Source organism: Lipotes vexillifer, unplaced genomic scaffold (assembly GCF_000442215.2).
Source record: "Lipotes vexillifer unplaced genomic scaffold, Lipotes_vexillifer_v1.1 scaffold229, whole genome shotgun sequence".
Taxonomy (NCBI): domain Eukaryota; kingdom Metazoa; phylum Chordata; class Mammalia; order Artiodactyla; family Lipotidae; genus Lipotes; species Lipotes vexillifer.
Window position 1 is genome coordinate 1,264,750 of NW_006771155.1, and position 26,204 is coordinate 1,290,953.

The 26,204-nt window shown below is 38.1% G+C and overlaps 1 protein-coding gene across 1 annotated transcript in view; it reads right to left on the reverse strand.

Moving 5' to 3' along the window:
• Window positions 1-4,608: 4,608 nt before the first annotated feature.
• The window catches only part of SLC39A12 (solute carrier family 39 member 12), a 73,539-nt gene continuing 51,943 nt past the window's right edge, over window positions 4,609-26,204 (reverse strand). Inside the window, 1 exon segment of the mRNA XM_007446570.1 lies at window positions 4,609-5,195. Coding sequence (XP_007446632.1) covers window positions 5,067-5,195 — 129 coding nt within the window. The 3' untranslated portion in view covers window positions 4,609-5,066.

Below are 26,204 nucleotides of genomic sequence, written 5' to 3' on the forward strand. Positions count from 1 at the left end.
GCTTTGGAAAGCGGGTGAGGCAGTGGGGAGGGGGGGGATGGGCTGGGGGGTGGGGGGAAGGTCCGTATGATAAAGTCTGTCTCTGAGACATGAACATTGTGGTAGGGGGAGGGCAGGTGTGCAAGTACATTTACAGGCCCTTCACATGGGGTAAGATCACTTTGGATTTGGAAAACTCTTTGGCTTCTCAAACTTCCTATGATTTCCAGTGGGTTTTGAGATGTGCCTATGGAGGTAAAAGCTTGACCATGGGGGGCTCATTGCCCCACACACATGGGTGCTAGGGCAGGTAGGAACATCCGCTGGATGAGTTGGCGCCGCTGTCCATGGTGCCCCCGCTGTCCAGGGTGGCTGTGTGTACCTCCAGCTGGAGGGCACCTGCGCTGTTTGAACAAGCCAGCACTCCCGAGGGTGATGCCTCATGGACCCTGGACTCTTTTCAGAGCTGGTCACATTCCCTCAGCAGCAGGTGCAACAGGTACACTGGCAACAGGGGCAGTGGGTTGAACTCCTTTGGGCTCTGAATTGAAATCAAGTTGTGACCATAGCCATGATCTCAGACAGGTTCCTCTCCATCAGCTTCCCTTATTCAACCTCCGGATCCTTAGAAGTGTGATCAGAGTGGAACATAATAGGTTTTGCTTATAGTTAGGGAGTTTGGGATTGACATATACATACTACTATATATAAGATAGAAAACCAACAAGGACCTGCTGCATAGCACAGAGAACTCTGCTCAATGTTATGTAACAAACTAAATGGGAAAAAAATTTGAAAAAGAATGGATACATGAATATGTATAACTGAATCACTTTGCTGTACACCTGAAACTAACACAACAGTGTTAATCAACTATGCTCCATATAAAATAAAAAGTTTAAAATAAAATAAAGTGAGTGCCTCTGGGCAACAAGAATAAATAAATAAATAAGATAAAGAATAAGAGAGAGGGGCTCACGCTGGGTGTAAGCATTATGACACTTGGAGGGAGGCTTCCCAGAGGAGATGGCAGACTGGGGTCAACCAGAGGGCCCCGCACCATCTCTCTGGCTCTGGAAGTGAGTCAAGGTGAAAAAACAGTAAGGAAATACTTGAATGCCTGGTTTGGGGGCTTGAGTAGAAGATTGTAAAGACATAAAAAGGTTTGATCTCCATTCCCTACCAAGGAAAGACATTTTCATGAGCTGAGGTACAGCCCTGAGAGGTAAACTGTGAAAATGTGATAAAAGAACGGCATACTGATGATGATGATGGTGATGGTGATGATGATGTTGATTTAATATTTATTGAGCCTTCAGTATTCTCCAGGCACTGTGCTTCAGGAGCAGTAAGCATCTCATACTGACCCCACCACAATCTCATGAGGTAGGGCCTATTTTTAGTCCTATTTTACAGAAATAAAAATTGCTCAAAGAAGTTGTAAGTTTATGAAGTGGGATTGCTGGGATTTGAACCAAGATTCCAGTTTAGCGCCTGAATTCTTAATGCACCCAAGAGCAGCCCCAACCTGATTGGTCTAATCTACCATAGCAACCAGCATCATCACAATCCAACCCTTCCCCTCCAGCTTCGAAGAGGAAAGGAAGTTGTCAAAGTGCAGTATCGGGCTCCCCTGCTGGTGCAGTGGTTGAGAGTCCGCCTGCCAATGCAGGGAACACGGGTTCGTGCCCCGGTCCGGGAAGATCCCACGTGCCGCGGAGCGGCTGGGCCCGTGAGCCATGGCCGCTGAGCCTGCACGTCCGGAGCCTGTGCTCCGCAACGGGAGAGGCCACAACACTGAGAGGCCCACGTACCGCAAAAAAAAAAAAAATGTGTAGTGTCCTGAGAGGGGCGTCTTACACAGAGAGGCACAGTCGCATCTCCAAAGTCTGGCTTCTGGAAGGGGTGGCGGACGGGTGATCATGGTTGTAATTTATGGGCATATTTATATACACCCTGGTCCTGGTCAGCACGCGGCATTGGAACCACCTTCTCAGGCCCTGAATTCTGCCTCACAGTAACATGATACCAATTCTCCTTTCCCTAAAGAGGGCCGTCAGTGGGTGATGGATGTTCAAATAAGATTTCTGTATGACCTGCTCCTTGGTTTTTATTCCTCCAAGAGCATTTCTAGTTCAGTGACTAAAAAACAAATCAATCAGCCAGTAGAAATACAGTGGAATCCTAAATTTAGGCCTACTAAACAGAAATACTCTAACGTTATTGTGAAATCTGGTTTCAAGGAAAACACCATTTACCCCAAAGCTCAGTGAGTAACACATAACTTACATGACTGAAAGGGATGACCATAGTCAGCCACCCCAAATTTAGACTCTGTCCATATTTAGAAGGCAAAAAGTCGTCATAATATTTTTATCATTACCACTCAATTTTGAGGAAAAGAGAATTTCTATCAATTTTTAAGATTGCTTGAGGCTGGAGGTCCAGCTCAGGCTTTTGGGTTGCTGATAAGGATTAACAAAGAGCCAGGTATAAGGTAGCATGTGGGGAGGGATGGCCAACCCAGAAAGGTACCCTCAGGAGCCACTACATCCTATTCTTAGGATGACCCTTGCAGATGGCCTCTGATGGCCAGGTCTTTGCTTACAACCAGAGCACACTGGTGCTGGGTTGCAAAATACTCACTGAAAATGTCCCTCCAAATCCTTCCGACAGCTGACTCCTGTTAATCCCTCTACATCCTCAGCACCACCTCATCCAACGGTCAAATTAAACCCACTCTAAATTAGCAGATGCAAACGAGTATCTGTAGGATGGGTAAACAACAAGGTCCTACTGTACAGCACAGGGAACTATACTCAATACCCTGTGATAAACCATAATGGAAAAGTATATAAAAAAGGATGTATATATATGTATAACTGAGTCACTTTGCTGTGCAGCAGAAATTAACACAACATTGTAAGTCAACTAGACTTCAATAAAATTTAAAAAGAAATTAAACCCACTCTAACTTGAAGGTTACAGAGTAGCTCACATCAAGATGTTTAATTTAGGGGCCTTCCCTGGTGGCGCAGCGGTTGAGAGTCCGCCTGCCGATGCAGGGGACACGGGTTGGTGTCCAGGTCCGGAAAGATCACACATGCCGCGGAGCGGCTGGGCCCGTGAGCCGTGGCCGCCGAGCCTGCGCGTCCGGAGTCCGTGCTCCGCAACGGGAGGGGCCGCAGCAGTGAGAGGCCCGCGTACCGCAAAAAAAAAAAAAGATGTTTAATTTAGCCAAGCCCCAAACTACTCTAAACTTGAACTGGGAACAAACTCATCCATCAGAGCTTTTCTAACTAAACTGGCTTAAGTTAAGGTTTCACGCCAAAATCAGAACGTGCTCACAGAAACCCAAACACGGTTGGTGCCAGGTGCTTCTTTTGCGTAACCTCCACACCACGTCGACCTGTACAAAGGGGTTTTGTTCAGCTACATATTATCCTCCAATAAAAGGACGACAAAGCTCTACGTGTCGGGGCCGCTTACCTTTCAAGGCAGAGATGAATAAAAGTGCTACCTGTGAACTCTTCATCCGGTAACTCCCGCGACTGAACCGACGCTCACAAGCAAGGTGGAAAGAGCAGGGGCCTTCAACCTAGGAACTCAGGTCTAGTGTGAGGCTTGTCGGGCGTTAATCAACTTAATGGGGCAAGAGTCGTGCGCCTACTCTTTTCCTGACGCCAGGTGTGCCTGATCTCCATCACGCCAGTGAAGCTCGGGCGGGGGACGGGGCATCCAACCAGCAGCCTCAGCATCAGTATCACCTGGAAGCAGTTCAAAATCAAGCCCCACCGCAGACTTACAGCCTCAGAAACTCTAGGGATGAAGCCCAGCAGTCTACACTGTGAAACACCCTCCATCAGTCCTAATGTCTGCCGAAGCCAGAGCACTATTGCATTACGTCATGATGCTCCTTAAACGAAGCTCTAACGACAACTGAAGGAGAAACCCCCCTCATTCTGAAATCAAAGAAAGGTTAAAGAAGGTTGTGTTTGGGTGCACGTGGCGAAGACTGTCTACTGGTAAGTGAGGAAGTAGGAGAGATGTACTTGATGCAGTGCCATGAGTCATTCTGGCAGTAAAATGGGCTTTTTGCCCTTGTCAAGATATCTCATTAAAAAATAAGAAAAATAGTAGGCATCTGTTTTCCAAGAAAAATGACTAAAGCCAGAGTTATTTTCTATTTTAATGATTTTGCTAGGTTATCAGGAATGTTGCTTGTACATTTCATGACCTTACCTACTTAAATAATGTTTAGGGTTCTATATTTCCTCAGAAAGAGCATAAAAATATGTTTCACTTAGTAATATTATTCTCATAAACACACTCGGTTAAATCTGTGACACTTTACGCATTAAATCTACTGCCCGACTCAAGTTTTATGTTAAAATTTTTTGAATTTCACCTTTTGTTTCCAGTTCTCTTTGCTGAGAACAGATTTCCTTTGCTGCTTACAGAGAAGAGTGCTGACACAGTAGCCTTTAAAATTCCCAAGTTTGCTCATTTATGAGCATTTCTGAGCCAGAGGGTCACACTTTCAGGTGAACTATTCTATACTGGTTTTTTTGGGTTTTTTTAGCATTGATTCAGAATCTGACATCCAGTAACAGAAGGTAATACAAACCATCACATTAAAACAAGACTTTATTACATTTGTTTGTAATTTAGTTTGCTTATGGTTTATAATCTCACATACACACAAGAAATATATTATTGACATCAAAGAAGTTACAGCAGATTATAACCCAACAGACGTCTGTCCACTTCAAATACTACAAACAAACATCCTTTACTAGGGAAAAAATAGTTTTTGGAAGTTTACTAGAATTAATTTAGAGCGTATGAGTTACTAAAAAGGTGTGAGTTCCATCAGTGTTGGAAACGAACAACAAAAATTCAATTAAGTAAAACCTGACATTTATACACTATAGAAACAAAATTGCATTATAAAATCAATAAGTTAATGAACTAAAAGATACTTCACCTAAGATAAAAATATTTAATTTATAAATCACTATAGAATACAACAAAAGAAACAAAATGATGCCACTGAAATTGATTTTTGAAGGATTTTGAGACTCAACTTATATTTTAATATTTTGTTCATATATAGCCAAGAGTAAGAGGGAAAGCCAACCTAGGGTCAGTCCAAAGTTCTGCAGGAGAAACATCAACCACGGTCGCTGTGTTTGAACATGAGTCATTTCAGGAAGCTAAAAAAAGAATAAAAAACCAGAATAAGATCCAGATATATTCACTGCTGGGAAAAGTTTGGTGGGAAAACATGAGAGACTCTGTTATTCAGAACTTAATAACCTTTCAAATTCCCCAAACAGTTACAAAATATTTAATACCTACTCTTACCAAAATTCTAAAACATTAGATAAATTAAGCCATTTGATTGTGGTTAGAAGGATCTTAGTGATACCAGAAATCTTAAAATGACAGAGCTATCAACTGAAAGCAAACCCAACTCTTCTTATTTTTATTTTTGGAAAATGCTTAAATGTGCAATAGATAATAAATGAAAGGTATCATTTTTGATCGTTCTGTTAGGTTTATGAAGTTGCTAAATTCACTGGCTATTACTAAGCATATACTTGTTTCTTTTCAAAATGATGACCAAGGTCTTCCTGACCTTTGGAACAATAAAGGCATCATCTCCTAAGGCTATGTTTTATTCTCAGAGAGAGAAATGGCAACCGCTTTGTTTGTGAAATGCTGTAAGCCATTTAGAGGGAAATGTTCACTCAAGCATCTGTGTGAAGAGCCTCAATGTGTTTGTCTCACATTCTTTGGAATCCCTCACCCTGAGAAGGTCAGAGTGAGTATCTCTCTCTCATGACAGTCATTTCTATTGGAGCACAGGCTCAGGTCAACATGGATTGGAGACTGAACTCCACCTTGGCACTGCTGACATTTGGGGCTAGATAATTCTTTGTTGTGGGAGTTCTCCTGTGTATTGAAGGATGTTTAGCAGCATCCCTGATTTCTATCCACTAGATGTCAGTTGTACGTCTGCCCCTAGTCATGACAACCAAGAATGTCTCCAGACATTGTCAAATGTCCCCTGGGGGCTAAAAATCACCTCTGATTGAGAACTACTGGATTCTTTTACCTATAGCAAGAGAAAGGTCAAACATATAAAATATGCAAGGGCTTTAGATTTAAGGCAGTGGAAAACAGGCTGACATATTTTTTCATGCCTGTATGGGAGCATCCGGTATATATATACCTTTTCAGATTCTTTTCCCTTATAGGTTATTACAAAATATTGAGTAGAGTTCCCTGTGCTATGCAGCAGGCCCTGTTGATTATCTATTTTATATATAGTCGTGTGTACATGTTAATCCCAAACTCCTAATTTATCCCTCCCGCCACCTCCCTTTCCTGGTTGGTAACCGTAAGTTTGTTTTCTATGTCTGTGAGTCTCTTTCTGTTTTGTAAATGAGTTCCTTTGTATCATTTTTTTAGATTCCACATATAAGTGATATCATATGGTATTTGTCTTTCTTTGGCTTACTTCACTTCGTATGATAATCTCTAGGTCCATCCATATTGCTGCAAATGGTATCCCTTGCTTTTTTTTTTTAATCAAAATAATTGGCTCTGTGATGACTTGCCATCCATTCAGGGATACCTTCTAGCAGCTCACCTTTCCCTCGAGGCCTTTCAGGATGCTCTGGCAGGAGGTCTTATGTAACATTTACTTTCATTTACATCCAATTTATCATGCCCTTTCTTATATATTTCCCCCTCTCCTGTTTACTCCTCATAACCCTGTAAGAGGTAAAATTATTAACTCCTTTCAGTTATGAGGAAACACTGGCTCAAGGAGGATGATGACTTATCCAAAGGCACACAGACATGATGTCAGAACCCAGACAAGGAGCCAGGTCATCTCATTATTGTACAGGATATACAAACACCTACAAAGACCAGCTTTTCTACCTGAAATTCACCTCTATCATGGCCAATACATTTATAACTAATTAGAAAAAAACAGAAAATGCAAATACTAAAAATGTCCAATTAGGCATAAACTAGCCATTGCATGTGATAAAAATATGTAGTCGAATATACAGATATCACACTGCCTTTGTCATAAAAGACGTCACATTACTGATTCTGTTTTTAAGGCAGACAATATGCACTGGAAAAAAAGCTGTAACAGACTAACTTTGTACACCTATAGAAACAGACAATGAAAATCAACATTTCAAAACATTTTAAGGAGATTCTCACTCTGATATGGAAGCTTTGATCTTAATTTGGGTGGCCTGTCTGAACTTCCCATGTCCACGTGGTTTGGTAAGAAAACCCAGCTAACCTTGCTTTTGAGACAATACTTGGCCCTCTTTTGGATGACTATGGATGATATGTGTACCGTAATATCTCTTGGGTACATACCAAAATACCAGAGAGTTCTGCAGAAAGTCTTTCCAAAAGATACAAACATAAAATGCCAAAGCTCAGACCACATCTGATCACAGTATTTCACTTGCTCCAAATCTACCCACATTTAAAAAAAAAATTATTTATATTTTATCTATTTATTTTTGGCTGCATTGGGTCTTCATTGCTGCATGTGGGCTTTCTCTAGTTGCGGCAAGCGGGGGCTACTCTTCATCGTGTGCGGGCTTCTTGTTGTGGTGGCTTCTCTTGTTGAGCAGCACAGGCTCTAGGCACTCAGGCTCAGTAGTTGTGGCACACAGGCTTCATTGCTCCACAACATGTGGGATCTTCCTGGACCCGTGCTTGAACCCGTGTCCCCTGCATTGGCAGGTGGATCCTTAACCACTGCGCCATCAGGGAAGTCCTACTCACATTTTTAAAATAATTTCAGTCAGCAAATTTTGAAGGAAAATAAAGGTCCATTTGAATTAATTTTCAAGAGCATTTATTGTTCTTTTCCTCTTTTTAAAATGCCCAACAAGAGGTTAAATGCCACCATTTTCCCCTGGCTTTCAAGTGAGAAAAGACCCCTTTTCCTCCAGGGCAATTAAATTCTGTTATCGAACAGTTTTACAGATGTTGATTTATACATACCCTAAGACCAGAGGGGTGAAATGATGGATAGAGTGTGTTAACACTGAAGTAAAATGTAGAAAAAAAAGATGAGAAATGTTAGTAAAACAGCCTTGCCCAGAGATAGCACTAGGAGAAATGTTCTTTCGATTTCTTCCAGATATTCAGAAACCTTGAAGCAGAAAGTCTTTCCTTTTTAACCTCCATGCTTGGCAAGTTCCTCAAGTCAGATCAGTGAGTGTCAAGATATGATAGTCAAGGTGTTGTAATTTTCTGGAAAATAATCTTTAACTAAGATGCAACTCTTTAACATACCACTAAGTTCTTTTTTTAAATTTTCAATCAGGCACAGGAAAGAAATTCCCTGAGATGTGCAAAGTCCACGTATTGACAATGGTTTTGCTACAGATAATTGTCCTTGCAAGTTCTATTAACTAATTCAGAGGTAGTTATGATGGTCAACTGCTGACTAGGATTTCTGAACATTTTAGAAAGTGATAGTAAATAAATGTTTTACACTTGAGTCCACCCCGATAATTGTATCCTTAGTCAAACGGAAGCTTTAAAATGAATGTTCACAGAGAAGCTAGAACACAACAGGAAGGAAAGTGGATAAATACTAACATCGTGTACCATGTAGTAATTATATAGTAGGGAGGACTTGTCACAAAAAAAGGGTGGTCTGTAAAATATCCTCTGAAACTAAGATTCTGTCTCTCCTTCTTGTACATCTAAGGTTCACACTCCCAGGCCACACAAAGACTTCTCTGTCCATTTCTGTTGGTATTCTGAAAATGGCTCCTTGTTGGTGTCATTAAAGATCAATTACTGGATTTTGCAACATTTACCTTCATTATGGTTCATAAATGTACATGCTAAAAAAGAAATCTCAGTGTCGAATATTTCTATTGATTTAATACACTAAAAATTTCAAAGGCCTTTCATTATTAACAAGGTACAATTCAAATATAGAAATTCAACGTTCATTTGTTGAAGACACTTGGTGATATCTCTTATGAAGGTAAAATTGTAATGCAAATATTTTTCCCCTCTCAGGAATCCATAGCTTTTGGCGTCACTAACTTTCAAGAGAAATGATGTGTTTCTCCATTCATGAAGCACAATTAACAACTGGCTTATGCCATCTTCTTTTCAGAGGGACCTTAAAACCCATTGTGCACACTGAGTCGGGTATATATTTGCCTTTGGTAAGAAGAACCATGCTTATTCCTAAGAAATATGATGAGGAAAAAACCCTCAGAAGCTTTTTTGCAGGGTGTCCTAATAATGTTTAAACTCTTTAGGGGCACATATGCAATGGGTTGGTCTGACTGTCACATTTGTAAATGGCTTAATTTTGTCCTTGCAGAAGATTCACTTCTAAAAACAAAATGGAAACTTGTTAATGGAAGTCACCATTTGGTTGGCAAATCTGCAATGATCTGTTTGCATGTGCAACTGTATACTTAATAGTTGTGTCACCTACAAATTGGCACTTGCCATCTACCTCTAAGGAGCACTTGCCATTATGAGCCGCTGCAGCTTCAACACCTCCTGAAAGGAGTTCAGGGTGGAGATCAGAAATGAGGCGCTCTGTGCTCTGGAAAAAACTGGCAGAACAGGTCTTCAGATAATTAGATACTTTCAGGAGATGATTTTATGAGCCCAAATCTTGCATCTCCTCATATCTAGAAAAAACACTAAAATCCTTCATGCTGACATCTGCTCCTCGTGACTAGCTAATAATGAGATTAGCAGAAACCTTCTGCAAAAAATATGTGCTTGATTGCATGTACTCCCCCTTCAATAAAACCACATATATACTGACCTTCCCCCCCTAGCTCTTTGGAGCAGTTTCTCAGAGCTATCTGAAATGCTGTCTCCCGGGCTATAGTCCTCATTTTGCCCCAATAAAACTTAACTCACAGCTCTCACGTTGTGCATTTTTTTTCCCGTCGACAGTTGAATATCGAAGACTTCTGGATTCTGGTATGGCATGTAAGGAGATTACAAGTCACCAATTCATCCTAACAAGTGAAAAACTGAACAAACTCAAAGATTAACAAGCCTTCTTAGATATGTCAGAGAAATGAGGTCACAGGGCAAACTGCTGGCCTACATACTGAAAGACAAGAAGACACAGAGAATCACAATTTACTGTAGCAGAAACCACAAGCAGGAACTTTTGTAGGAACCAGTGCCAGGGTAGGGAAACTGGAGCTGTAACTGATGGATCGTTAGAGGCTGAGTGTAGACAAGCCTAAGTGTTAAAAGCTTCAGGGGGAACCAGTCTTAGGGAGGCCTTCCACCCACACACTTTTGTGAATTTTACTGAGAGGAGCTCTACCAGATTCTCACAGTGAATATTGGAGAAAAATGCTGTCAAGCTTCCAGCAGGAGGAAGATTAAAAGAGCCATTTTTTAAATATACCAGAGCTTTTTGTTATTTTTAACAAAGCCTGCCCTCAGGAGAAACTACTTTACCAGAGCCTAACCTACCTGGGGAAGGGAAGTACCCAACTTTAGCCCCTTTTCAGCCATTCTGTCCCACTTAAGCAGGGAGGGGACAAGAAATCCATGGTCCAGGGGCACAGGCTCACCAACAGATGGAGACCTAATCACAGGCCTATAGAACTCCCCCCTCCCCACATGCCTCATACTGCATTACTAAAGGTCTATTTACCACCATTCCTTTCCCCAGTACACTACGCCATCCTTTCAACAAAAATCATACGGAATACTACACAGCAAAAAACGGTTTCTGAAGAGGCTCAACGAGCATCAGACCTAGAGTCAGGAATGGTAAGAAGGTTGGCTTTATCAGACTAGGAATTTTTAAAAACTATAACTAAAATGCTAAGGGCTTTCTGAAAAGAAGGCAACATATGCAATAGCAGATGGGTAAAATAATCAGAGAGATGAAAATTCTAAGAAAGAATGAAAAAGAAACGTTAGAGATCAAAAACACTCTAATGGAAATGAAGAATGCGTTGGATGGGCTCATTAGTAGACTGCATACAGCTGAGGAAAAACTCTCTGAGCTTGAGAATATGACAATAGAAACTTCTGAAACTGAAAAGCAACTGAAAAAAGACTGGGAAAAGAAACAGAACACAATATCCAAGAACCATGGGGCAACTACAAAAGATGTAACTTATGTGTAATGGGAATACCAGAAAAAGAAAGAGAGAAAGGAACAGAAGTAATATTTGAAGAATAATGACTGAGAATTTCCTCCAAATTAATGTCAGACATCAAACCACAGATCCAGGAAGCTCAGAGAAAATGCCCCCAGGATGACATACAGGCATATCATCAGAAAATTAAAGATAAAAAAATCCTGAAAGAAGTCAGAGGGAAAAAGTATCTTATCTGTAGAGGAGCAAGGATAAGAATTACATCTAAATCTTTCTCAGAAACTACGTAAGCAAAAAGAGACTGAAATGAAATGTTTAAAGTGTTGAGAGAGAAAAACCACCAATCTAGAATTCTGTACCCCAAAATTATCCTTTGAAAGTAAAGGGAAAAAAAGGCTTTCACAGACAAACAAAAATTGAGGAAATCTGTTGCCTGTAGATGTGTCTTGCAAGAAACGTTAAAAGAAGTTCTTCAGAGAGAGGAAAATAATATAGATCAGAAACTGGAATCTACGTAAGGAAAGGAAGAGTGTTCAAAAAACTGCGTAAGTAAAGGTAAAATAAAAGCTTTATTTTTTCTTATTCTTAATTGATCTAACAGATAAAAATTTGTTCAAAATAATAATAGCAGCAATGTATCTGATTATGCATTCTTGTGTGTGTGTGTCTGTGTGTGTGCATGTGCATATATGTGCTTATGTAATAGTGAAAGGAATGACAGCATTGACACAAGGGATGGGACAGATGGTTTAGAATTATTTTGTTATTATAAGGTATTTACATTACCCAATAAGCAGTACGGTGTTATCACAAAGTCGATCTGGATTAGTTATAAATGTATATTGAAAATTTTAGGGCAACTGCTTAAAAAACTAAAAAGAATAAGTATAATTAATATGCTAAGAAATGAGTGAAAGTGGAATCAAATAAATTGCTCAAAACAAAAGGTAGAAAAGTGTAGAAGACAGAAATAACAACAAAGAATAAGGGTAACAATTAGAAAATGGTAATAAATATGGGAGATATTAATCTAGCTATATCAATAATCACTGTAAATATCGATGGTTAAATATACCCACTAAAAGACAGAGATTATCAGACTGGATCAAAAACCAAGACTCAGCTATATGCTGTCTACAAGACACCCACTGTAAATACAAAGATACATGTGGATTAAAAGCAAAGGGATGGGGGAAGATATACCATGCTAACACTAATCAAAAGAAAGAAAGAGTAGCTATATAAATTTCAAACAGAGCAGACTTCACAGCAAGGAAAGTTATCAGGGAAAAAGATGGGCATTAGATAAGGAAAAAAGAGTCAATGCTCCAAGAAGACATAACAATCCTTAATGTGTATGCACCTAACAACAGCATGTCAAAATACATGAGGCAAAAACTGATAAAATTGAAAGAAGAACTAGATGGATCCACTATTATAGTTGGAGACTTTAGCGCACCTCTTTCAGAAATGGACAGATCCAGGAGGCAAAATATCAGTAAGATCAAAGTGGAACTAAGCACCGTCAATCAGCTGGATAAAATTGACATCTACAGACTACTCCATCCAATCACAGCAGAACACACATTCTTCTCAAGCTCACATGGAACATTCACCAAGACAGACCACATTCTGGGCCATAAAGCTTAATAAACTTAGAATAGGAATCATACAATGCCTGATCTCAGATCACAATGGAATTAAACTAGAAATTAATGACAGAAAAATAGCTGGAAAATCCCCAAATAATGAAGATTAAACAACACAGTTCTAAATAACAAGAGTCAATAAGAAATCTCAGTAGAAATTAATATTTTGACCTAGATGAAAATGAAAATCAACTTATCAAAATTAGTGGGATTCAGTGAACATAGTGAATCGAGGGAAATTTATGATTGAATGTATATGTTAGAAAAAAAGAAAGATCTAAAATCAATAATCTAAGCTTCCAATTTAGGAAACTAGAAGAAGAATAGCAAATTAAATCCAAAGAAAGAAGAAGAAAAGAAATAATAAAAATTACAGCAGAAAGCAATGAAATTGAAAACAGGAAATCAATAGAGAAAAATCGACAAAACCAGAAGTTGATTCCATGTAAAGAGCAATAAAATGGATTAGCCTCTTCCAGGCTAACTAAGAAATAAAGACAGAAGACACAAATTACCAATATCAGAAATGAAAGAGGGGACATCACTAATAAATCCATGGACAATAAAAGGATAATAAAGGAATATTATGAATAACTCTATGCCCACAAATTTGATAACCTAGATGAAATATACAAATTCATTGAAAGACACAATCTGCTAAAACTAACACCAAAAGAAACAGACCATCTGAATAGGCCTATTTCTGTTAAAGAAATAGAATCAATAATTAACAACCTTCCAAAGCACTAGACCCAGATGTATTCACTGGTGAATTCTATCAAATATTTAATGAAGAAATTGTGTCAGTTCTCTATAATCTCTTCCCAAAGAAAGAAGCAGAGGAAATACTTTCTAATTCATTCTAAGAGGCCAGCATTGTCTTAACACCAAAACCAGACAGAGATATTACAAGAAAAGAAAAATAGAGAGCAATATTTCTCACGAACAGAGTTGTAAAAATCCTCAACAAAATATTAGCAACTCAAATCCAACAATGTGTAAAAAGAATTATACACCACAAAAAAGTGGGATTCACCCCAGGCATATACAAGCCTGGTTTAACATTCAAAAATCAATTAATGTAATCTACATTCCAATATCAACAGGCTAAAGAAAAATCACATGATCCTATCTATAGATGCATATAAAGCATTGACAAAATTCAACACCCATTTATGATAAAAACTCCCAGTAAACTAGGAATAGAGGGAAATTTCCTCAAATTCACTATGAGCATCTATAAAAAGCTTACAGCTAACTTCTCACTCAATGGTGAGAAACTCAAAGCTTTCCCATAAGAACAGACACAAAGCAAGGATGTCCGCTCCCACCACTGCTTTTCAACATCGTATTGGAAGTCCTAGCAAATGCAGTAAGAGAAGAAAAGGAAATAAAAGGTAAAGAGATTGGGAAAGTGAAAATAAGACTGTGTTTATTTGTACTTGACACGATCATCTATGCAGAAAATCCAAAAGAACCAACAGCAAAGCTCCTGGAACTATTAAATGCTTATATCAAGGTTACAGAATACAAGGTTAATATACAAAAGTCAATTGCTTTTCTATTTACCAGGAATGAACAAGTGGAGTTTGAATTAAAAATATATTACCATTTATATTAGTACCCAAAATGAAATACTCAGGTATAAATCTAGCCAAATATGTGCAAGATCTATATGAGGAAAACTATAAAGTTCAAACAAAAGATGTCAAGGAAAAACTGAATGGAGAGATACTGCATGTTTATGAATAGGAAGACTCAATATTGTCAAGATGTCAGATCTTCACAACTTGATTTACAGATTCAATGGAATCCAAATCAAAATAAAAATCCCAGCAAGTTATTTTGTGGATTTTGACAAAATGATTCTAAAGTTTATATGGAGAGGCAGAAGACACAGAATAGCCTACACAATATTGAAGAAGAATAAAGTCAGAGAAGAACGTCAAGACTTTACTATAAAGCTACAGTAATTAAGACAGTGTGGCATTGGCAAAAGAATAGACAAACAGATCAATGGAACAGAGTAGAGAGCTTAGAAATAGACCCACATAAATATAGTCAACTGATCTTTGACAGAAGAGCAAAAGTAATAAAATGGAACAAAGTCTTTTAAACAAATGGTGTTGGAACTATTGGATATACACATGCAAAAAAAATGAATCTATACACAGAACTTTCATAAAAATTAAGTCAAGATGAATCACAGATTTAAATGAAAAACAAAATTATAAAACTACTGGAAGATAATATAGGTGAAACCTAGATGACCTTGGGTTTGGTAATGCCTTTTTAGATACAACATCAAAAACATGATCCATGAACGAACTCATTGACAAGCTGAACTTCATTTAAATTAAAAACTTCTCTTGATAACATCAAGAGAATGAAAAGATAAGCCAGGGACTGGGAGAAAATATTTGTAAAAGACACATCTAATAAAAGACTGTTTAAAATATACAAAGAGCTCTTAAAATTCAACAATAAGAAAACAAACAACCCAATATTTAAAATGGGCAAAAGAGCTGAAAAGACACCTCCCCCAAGGAGGTAGAGGGTATATCGATGGCAAATAATCACATGAAAAGATGTTAAACATCATATGACTTCAGGGAATTCCAGATTAAAATGGCAATGAGATACTACTGCACACCTATTCGAATGGCCCAGATCCAAACAACTGACAACACCAAATACTGGCAAAGATCTGAAGCAACAGGAACTCTCATTCATTGCTGGTGGGAATGCAAAATGGTACAGCCACTTTGGAAGACATCTGGCATATTTTTTGCAGAACTAAACATTCTCTTATCGTTAAGATCCAGAAATCGCATTCCTCAGTATTTACCCAAATATTTTGGAAACTTATGTTAACAGAAAAACTTGCACATGGATGTTTACAGCAGTTTTATTCATAATTTCCAAAACTTGGAAGTAACCAAGGCATCCTTCAGTAGGTAGATGGATAGGTAAATGGTGGTACATCCAGACAACTGAATATTATTCAAAGCTAAAAAAAAAAAAGCTATCAAGACATGGGGAAAATGTAAATGTATATTTACTAAGTGAAATAACAGGCAAAACTATGGAAACAGTAAAAAGATTAGTGGTTGCCAGGAGTTAATGGAAAGGGAGGGATGACTAGGAGGATCACAGAGGATTTTTAGGGCAGGGAAACTATTGTGTCTGATACTACAGTTGTGGAATACATGTCATTTGTCAGAACCCATAGAATGTACAACACCAAGCACAAATCCTCATGTAAATATTGACTTTGGATGCTAATGATGTATCAGTGTAGTTTCATCAATTGTCACAAACACATTATTACTGTGGTGTGGGATGTTCATAGTGGCGGAAGGTGTGTATGTGGGAGTCAGACGTCATGTGGGAATTTTCTGTAGTTTCTACTCAATACTGCCATGAACCTAAAACTGCTCTAAACAATAAAGTTTATTAATTTAAAAAAATCCATTTCCTAGTTACACTAACCACATTTCAAGCACTCAGCATAGTCACATGTGGGTGTGGCCACCATCTTAGACCATGCAGACAAAAAATTTTTTTTCTTTATTATCTAAGCCCAGTGTAAATTAAAGAAACACTCAGCATGGCCTATAGGCTTACTGGGAGAAACATTATAACGGTTATGGATCATCTGGTATTGATTATGAATCTAATGATATTTCTTCTGTTCCACCTATACATTCCTATTTTCTAAGAGTAAAAATAGAAAAAAAAGAGAAGGAAAAACTAAAGAATATTTTGAGTTGCTGGATTGTTTGGTGGCTACGGCCAAACTACAGAGTGCCATTTCAAAGTCTTTTATTTATACTCAGAACAGCAAGATATTTTCCCAAGTATTTCCCATAGTCTCATAACACTAATACACTTAGATTTTTTTAAATCATCACTGCTATGAAGAGCCACTGGGATAGCTCTATGTTCTCTAGCACATGAGAAAAATTAACTTTTGAATATTCACCCATTCACATATTTATAACAATGTTAATTTTTCCGTTTTTCTCTTGACTTTTGAAGGGTCATTTGATGATTGTTCATTGGTAACATGTTGTCTAAAAAATGATTACAAAGAGACATGCAGGAGTTCTGTTAAATAGAGAGGTAGATAGATTACCATTTTTAATGACACCCCAAAAGTTTATCCAGTGTTTGCAAAACCGAATAACTCAGTCTGTATAATCTTTTGTCTATGCACTGTCTCCAAGAAAATTTTCTGAAGATGTCATCCATGAGTCACAACTTGATGAAAAACTGGTAAAGCATGAAGACTATTTTGCCTTTATGAATCCAAGAAATAGATGCTCTGCTCTTGTCTGTCTGTCTTCTCCCATGTGTTGGCTGAACAACTTACTTGTGTTAGTAAGTATTCCACCACAGACACAATCACATTACCTTTTTGCTTTTCTTTCAGATTGTTGACAACATACATAGGCTGGCTCTTCATAGCAGTGATCATCTCTTACATTCAATAAACTTTAGATGAATTGTAAACAAACTATGTTACTCCTGATGAGCAAACAAGATTGTATTTGGCATTCACTGTCACAGACTTTACAAAAACACCAGGGAAGTTGCTCTAGTGAATGAAAAAAAATCACACGAGGATCAAATTTGTCATTCAGTCCTCAGCAAGAGTTTAGGAAAATACCATCCTTTCTAACTTTGAAAAGCAATAGAGATTTCTTTTATTTACTTATTGTCATCAACATAGGTTTATCTATTCATACAAGTTAAAAGTAAGGAAGAAGAGAAAACAGTGGATAGAATTGCAGCAGATTTCTGTTTCAGTGAGCTTAAAAAGACAAAAGAAGAGAAATGCGCTTATGTGATTAATGGTGGAATCCTTCTGACTTGTAAATGTCTTTAACTTACACAATTTTATACACCATAGAATTACATTAAAAAATTACTGTTTATGAAACATGTCTTTCCATAAGCAAAAATTTGTTACCCAGTACTAACATACATTTTTTTACTCTTGAGCTTTTAAAATACAATTGAAAAATTCAGCAAAGTTGTAACATACAAAACCAACACACAAAAATCCATTGTGCTTCTATATCCAAACAATGAACAATTTGAAGAGGAGGGATATTAAGGAAACAATTCCATTTGCAACAGTATTGAAAAGAATACTTAGAAATCGACTTAACCAAGAAGGCACAAATAAAGGGAATGACATCTCACGTTCATGGATTGGAAGACTTAATATTGTTAAGGTATCACTACTAGGTAAAGTAATCTACAGATTTAATGTAATTCCTATGAAAATACTAATGACTTTTTTTTTTTTGTAGAAACAGAAAAATCCATCCTAAAATTCATAGAAATCTCTAGGGACCCCAAATAGTAAAAACAATCTTGAAAAAGAACAAATTTAGAGGTCTTGCACTGCCTGATTTCAAAATTTACTACAAACCTACAATAATCAAAAGAGTATTGTCTTGGCATGAAGACAGACATATGGGTGAATAAAATACAACAGAGAGCCCAGAAATATATTCTTGCATACACAGCCAATTGATTTTCAACAAGAGTGCCAAGACAACTTGATGGGGTGAGAACAGTCCTTTCAACGAATGGGGAAAACTAGATATCCCCACACAAAAGAATGAAGCTGGACTCCTACCTTACACCATATACAAAAATTAACCCAAAATGAATCAAAGACCTAAATGTAAGAACTAAAACTATAAAACTCTTAGAAGAAAACATAGGGGGAAATCTTTGTAACATTGGATTTGGCAGTGATTTCTTGGATATGTCACTAAAAGCTTAGGCAACACAAGAAAAACATAAGTAAGTTTGACTTCATCAAAATTTAAAACTTTTATGCAACAAAGGACACTACAGAGTGAAAAGGCAATCCATGGAATGGAGAAAATATTTGCAAATCATATACCTGATAAAGGGTTAATATCCAGAACATATAAAGAACTCCTATAACTCACAACCAAAAAACAAACAACCCAATTACAAAATGAGCAAGTGACTTGAATAGACATTCTTCCAAAGAGAAGATATACAAATGGCCAATAAGCACATGAAAAGATGCTTAACATCACTAATCATTAGGGAAATGCAAATGAAAACCACAATGAGATACCACTTCACACCCGTTAGGATCACTATTATCAAAATAACAGAAAATAACAAGTGTTGATGAGGATGTGGAGAAACTGGAACGCTGACTACCACTGGTAGAAATGGAAAATGGTGCGGATACTATGGAAAACGGTACGGCAGTTTCTAAAATAATTAAAAATAGAATTATCATATGATTTAGCAACTCCATTTTTGGATATATACAAAAAAGAATTGAAGCAAGGACTCATACAGATATTTATACACCCGTGTTCATAGCAGCATTATTCACAATAGTCAAAAGGTGAAAGCAAGCCAAGTATCCAATGATAGATAAATGGACAAACAAAATGTGATATACATACAATGGAATATTATTCAACATTAAAAAGGAAGGAAGCTCTGACACATGCTATGACATAGATGAGCCTTGAAGATATTATGTGAGGTGAACTCAGCCAATCACAAAAGGACAAATACTGCATGATTCCACTAATGTGAGGTACCTACAGTAAATGGTCAAATTCATAGAGAAGAAAGCAGAATGGTGGTTACCCGGGGCTGGGCGTATGGGTGTATTATTGTTTAATGAGTATGGAGTTTCAGTATGAAAAGATTTTTTTTAAGTTCTGGAGATGGATGGTGATGAAGGTTGCACAGCAATGTGAATGTACCTCATGCCATTGAACTGTACACCTAAAATGGTTAGAATGGCAAATTTTATGTTACGAATATTTTACCACAATGAACACACACACATTCACTCACTCCAAGGTTTCAAAAAACTTTGCTTTGATTAATTCTTTAGCTCTTTAGCTTACTGTAATATTACAATAGGTAGCATCTAGATTTACATCTAAGAAAATATATGGTAGGAAGAGGTGTCATTTACTAAGGATTTATTGCATTCACTTTGTACTGAGAAACATGAAGTTCTGGGTTATGTTTAGATCTACAAGTCCCAGAGCATAAAATGTCATGTTATGAACGTTTTTGTCCCCTCTCAAAATTCATATGTTGAAACCCTACCCCCAAATGTGATGGTATTAGGAGGCGGGGCCTTTGGGACATAATTAGGATTTGATGAGGTCATGAGAACAGAGCCCCCATGAACAGAATTAGTGCCCTCAACACAAATTACTCTGTTGACCCAAGAATATCCTGAAATTGGGAGATTTGTTCCCACTGACACAAGTCCTGTTTCGAATTTAGGTCTTTTAAAATTAGTAGCTATGTTTGTAAAACAACTGAATACAGTAGTTTTAACTTTCCTTACCAAGCAAGAAAGCAAGGGCCACAGCTCTCAGTGTGTCTGAGATCACCAAAGTGGAGGCTTATAAGGTTCTTTTTAAAAAGTCAGCATTAGATATTTTATTTGTTAAATATTCAAGTACAAGATATTACAGGTTTCTACCTTCTCAATGGTATCCCAAGGGAATTCATGAAGCCATTTGCAACAGAATATAAATGAAAATTTCTCTTTTGAAAACTGAATTGTAAGACAAAGACCATATCATTGTCACATATAATTCAGAGAGACAAAGATATTACCTGTTTTTAACTTGTATTTAACTATTCACTTCTCCATTTTTTTCCTTAGGGGAAGCAATTAAGTTAGACAAACTCTTAATTGTATAGCTCAGCAAAAAGAGTCATCAGCCAGCTATAATATCTTCCTAAGAAATGGATTGCTTTGGAAGATGTGTGTGTGTGTGCACGCAGGCACATATGGTTTGAGAAGCTAGTTAGAAGAAAAAAACATGAAAAGCAAAAAATACAAACATTTCTGGTGGCCAATTTTTAAAAATTACAGAGCTCAGTGTTCATCAGAGTTGCGCCTATTAATCATTTTCTCAGTAGAAAATATCTAAGTAGGGTTTGACTGATTTTTAGAGAAATCTCTTTTTTTACAGAAAGAGAATGGAAATCTTTCAAAATTGTTGGTAAGAATGATTTTCATACTTCTTGCTTTTGTGAAGAAATAATTGTGAATGTTAAATTATATTCATTGTGCTGCCTGAAATGGTTTTTAAATGCTTCTCATTTTTTCACAGCAAAAGAGTGTTTAAACAATGTCAGTTACACACGTTGATTTCAAGTACAGTATTTGTTGAAAGCAAATATTCATATCAAGATTATGTCTTTTCTAACAAAATATCCCTTTTCTATAGATGAGTATTGTTTAAAGGTCATTACACCTAGATATTGCCAAACTTCAAAGAAAGGATAGCTTACTAGTTTTTTTGGATAAAGGATTCATTTACCAGAGCCAACTTGGGATTATAGATTATTGATTGAATTGCACTGGATTTATTTAAAGTTCTCTGAGAAAGAAAGACTCAATCAAATGCAATAAATTGGAAGATAAAGAAAGCATGATGGGAACAGGGAATAGGACCAATATCCTAAACGTGTAGGAATAGCTTAATATTACAGTCACCTGCTTTTAAAAAGATGAGAAACCTAGCTAGGAGGGTAGCCCTTTTGTCAGTCAATTCATGTTCGTTTTACCCAATTCACAATCTTAAAGCTGTTATATTTACTGAACTAAAATAGTTGTAGAGAAGCCAATGAATGCCCTTCATCTGGACTGTTGATAATCCTATTTACTGAGTGGGTTTCATAGAGGGATCTTTTTTTTTCTGTGTTTGGGTATATTTTCAAAGCAGAGGAGCTAAGTTCAAAAATTCAAACTATACTTTACCCTGCCTTTCATACAAAGAAAATTATCTGGTAATTGGAAAATGCTCCAGGCAAAAGGGTGGCTGTGATACTACTTGGAGGATATTATTTCCAGAAGAAGGTAGATAAGCAAATTACTCTAAGTGATTCCTCTCCAATCTTACTGTTTCCTCTCCCATTTTTATGTCAGTGAAAAGAAGTTTTAAAAGAGCATCAAAACAAAAAACAAAACCAAACACGAACAAACAAAAAATCAAAACAAAAAACACAAGTGCAGAGCAGAAGAGGAAGCAACCCAGAGATTTATGCAGTGAGAAAGACTGGTGGAGGGAGAGGGCTGGAAATAAGGTATATCCTCAGTTAATTCACTGTGATGTACACAGAGGGGGCATGAGAATTTCTTTTGCTTTGGCATGAATTGGTAGGCACTTCCTTCTTCTGTACCTACTTCTCTGAGTTACAGCTCCTCCACTATCAGCTTGGATGCTATTAACATACTAGATCCTAGGCAGCTGTGCAGTTATCCCCATTCTAGAGACATCTCCAGTCACATCCATCATGATAGCCCCTTGAGATTTCTATGGGCTTGTTGCTATGGAAACAGTTTTGCAGGACTTAAAACCTTAGGAAAGGCGCCTAAAGGTTTGAATCTTGTTTCGGATCCAAAATAAACCTTTCTTTGGCATAACCTGCTTAATGCTCTTCAAAATGAATTAACTTATTCATTAAATAATAAATCATATCGTTAAAAATAAAGTCTCTTTTATCCAAACTGCTGGAAAAAAACAGTATTTCCAGGGCTGGTCTTTTCCTTCTATTTGAGAGATTTTATAAACTTTAGAGATGGTGGCTATGAGAAATCTTCCTGATTTTTTTAGTTCTGGGAATTTTCTTAGAAGGAATTTTCAGTTCTCAGACAGAATGAGAAGCTCTTACATAGCTGCCTCTGTTCCCGAGCACATCTAAACCAAGGTTAGTAGCACAGAGACATATTAGTTTTCTATGGCTGCTGTTAACAAATCACTACTAACCTGGGGGTTTAAATCAACACAAATTCGGGCTTCCCTGGTGGCACAGTGGTTGAGAGTCCGACTGCTGATGCAGAGAACGCGGGTTCGTGCCCCAGTCCGGGAGGATCCCACATGCCGCGGAGCGGCTGGGCCCGTGAGCCATGGCCGCTGAGCCTACGCGTCCGGAGCCTGTGCTCCGCAACGGGAGAGGCCACAACAGTGAGAGGCCCGCATACCGCAAAAAAGCAATAAAACAAAAAACAAAAAAACCCCTCAAATTTATCTTACAGTTCTGTAGGTCAGAAATTTGACTTGGGTCTCACCAGGCTAAAATCAATGTGTTTGGAACCGAGCAGAACGCTGTGGGCTCCCTCCCCTCAAGTAAAAAGGCCCCTTCATGTCCTCTGCCTCGTTTGTAGAAAAGCTGACATCTCCCAGGCCTTCCTGGGTCACAAAAGAGCAGGTTCAAGCAGTTAATGATTAGGATAATAGGGTCACAGACAGTGTCTGATGCACATTCCTGAGTTGTTTTACAGATACTATAATTGCCACAAGAGGGAAGAGCTAACTGCATGATGACCAGACTGCAGTCACGACATAAGCTGCTCCATCTTGAGCAGAACTGAATCTATGGCTTGCACAATTCCAAGCACTGGCCTTAGGAGAATGGGATTAACACTATGGCTCATAATAATCTGTATCTTTGTAGGCATCAAAATAATTGTAGCTTTCTCTGCTTGTGTAGGTAAACGGGCAACTGAAGCTGTCAGCCAAAGATGCTTCTAACCCATGTCAATATCTTTCACACTAAGACCTCGAGGCCCTTTCACAGCATGAGGAAGCTACAGGAGACGGACCTTCATCCCTAATCCCAGAGAAATGGAATGATATCTGAGGGGGGTGGGATTTGTAAACAGCTCTTTGCAGGAAACGGCCCACAGCAGGAGACCCCCTTTCTTGTCCACTAAGCAAAGCTACGCTGTAACTAACTTTTCAATCAGGCACCCCCACGCTCTCCTCATCTCCAGCCCTAGCACACCTCTCAGATCTTGTGCTCACACAATACCTTGCCTAACTTGTTGGTTCTTGCCGTAGATCAAAGAAGCAGAAATGAAGAATAATTAACAGGTGACCAGATCTCTTCCCTTGCTTCCCCTCCAGTAATCTCGTGAACAAACAGTGTGGACAAACTGTGTGAACAAGACAGCATCTAAAGAAACATCACAAGAAGTCAACAAGCCTGCATGCAGCGGGGGAGGGTGACAACTCTGACCCCCATCTCAATGATTAACTGAGATTACCTCCGTTTTTCCCTTTAAAAACTTTCATGGCCAAGCAGATGGTTTTGGGGGGACACTGAGTCAATCATCTCCCCAGATCGCCAGCATTCTGATTAAAAGCAATTTTCCTTTTCTACCAACAACTGCCTCTCGGGTATTGATTTTCGAGCGGGGAGCAGCCAGACCTGAAGCATTTGGTAACATATTTTTCCATTTTGGATTCTTTAGGGGAGAATCTGTTTCTTTGCCTTTTCCAGCTTCTAGAGGCTGCCTGCATTCCTGGGCTCCTGGCCCCCTAATTCCAATTTCAAATTCAGCAACCTCAAATCTCTCTGACCTTTCTGTCGTCACATACCTTTGTCTGACCACAGCTGGGGAAGGTTTTCCACTTTTAACAACTGGTGATTAGATTGGAACCACCCAGATAATCCAGGGTAATCTTCCCATCTCTGGATTCTAAACCTTAATCACACCTGCGTAGTTTCTTTTCACATGTGAGATAACATATTCATAAGCTTCCAAGACTGGCACATGTATATCTTTCAGGGGCTATTATATCTATAAAGAACAAATCTCATGAAATCTTTGTAGCAAACATGGGAGTATGAAAAATATCACAAACCAATAGATTTGTTATAAATAAGATTTAGGGAAATAAGATAAACAAGATACATGGATATTAACATATTAATCACAGATACTGCTGATTGTATCAGACATTTCTCCTGTTACGTCACTTCAAATACTCTTTCAAAGCCCTACCACTTACTTTCCATATTCTGTGCAAACAGTAAGCAGGAAAGCAGGTGTGACTATATTAACAACAGGCAAAGAAGACTTAGGACAAGGACTTTTACCAGAGATCAAGAGGGATCGTTCATGGTGATAAAAGCATCAATTCAATTAAGAAAACGCAACAGCCCTACATATGCATGCATCTAATATCAGAGTGTGTCAAATGCATGAAGTAAAATTGATAGAACTAAGAAAGAAATAGGGAAAACCCCACAAAGTTAGGTCTGTATTCTAACTCCCTCAATCACTCCCTCAATAATTCACAGAACTAGTGGAGAAAAAAAATCATTATGGAATTTGAAAATATGAATAACACTATCAACCAGCCTGATCTAATTGACATTCACAGAACCCCTCACCCAACAGCAGTCACACTCATGTACTTTTCAAGTGCACATGGGGCCATTCACCAGGATAGACCATATTCTGGGCCATAAAAGAAAGTCTCAGAATATTTCAAAAGGCTAAAATAATACAAGGTATATTCTCTGACTACGCAAGAATTAAAATAAATAACTAAAAGATATTTTTTAAAGCTATAAATATCGAGAAATTAGGCAACATACTTCCATACAGTACATGGGTCAAATAAGAAAAAATCATGAGATGTTGTGAATGTTTAAAAACATTTCAAAATGATCAGTACTGGAAACAGAACATATCAAAATACATGAGACTCAGCAAAGCAGTGCTTAGAGGGAAATTTACAGCTTTAAATGCTTATACTAGAAAGGAGAAAACATTTAAAATCAATGATACGTCGTTCCACCTCATGAGCCAGAAAATGATCAGAAAATTAAATGCAAAGTGAGTAGAAGGAAGGAAATAAGAGCAGAAAAAAATAGGCAAAATCATGAAGCAAATAGGATATAATCATCGCCCATTCTTCTGCTTTTAGAATTTGTGCTTCCCGTTCCTGCAAACTTTAGCACCATCAGATCACACAGATCCTTACTCGTGAGGAGAATACACCAGGGAATGTTTCCACTGAATTTGAAGCTATGTCTACCACACTGGTCACCTGAGCATCTCATGCTAATGGATCAACCAATAGAGAAAAAAGTTATTATGCTGATGGGGACAATCGTCAGTGGTTACCATGAGGAGTAGGGTGATCGCTACACAATGGAGTAAGCAAGGACTGTATCTGGAAACCTGAGAATTCCTTGGAGCCTTTCTTGGTGTTTCCATGCCTGGTGACAGTGGTGAACAGGCAACCACAGGAGCTATGGCCTGACAATGACAAAGAGGATCCCTCAGGGAAGATCTGGGTGTCCTATCAGGAATGAAATCACGGTCAGACACAGGGCTGCCTGAAGGTGGGGAGAATCAAGATTGTCTGCTGGAAGGACAGAGATCATGAATATCAAATATTGCCTCAAGATCAGTAGGGTTTAGAGATTGTTTCCACTAACTACCTTGTATTAAGTCTTTGTGGAGATTTTTGCTGTCTACCGCTCTGCAGGGGCTTTGGTATAGACGGAATTCCAAAGTGAAGGACCAGAAGCATATTTGAGTGGTGGATGGGGTCAA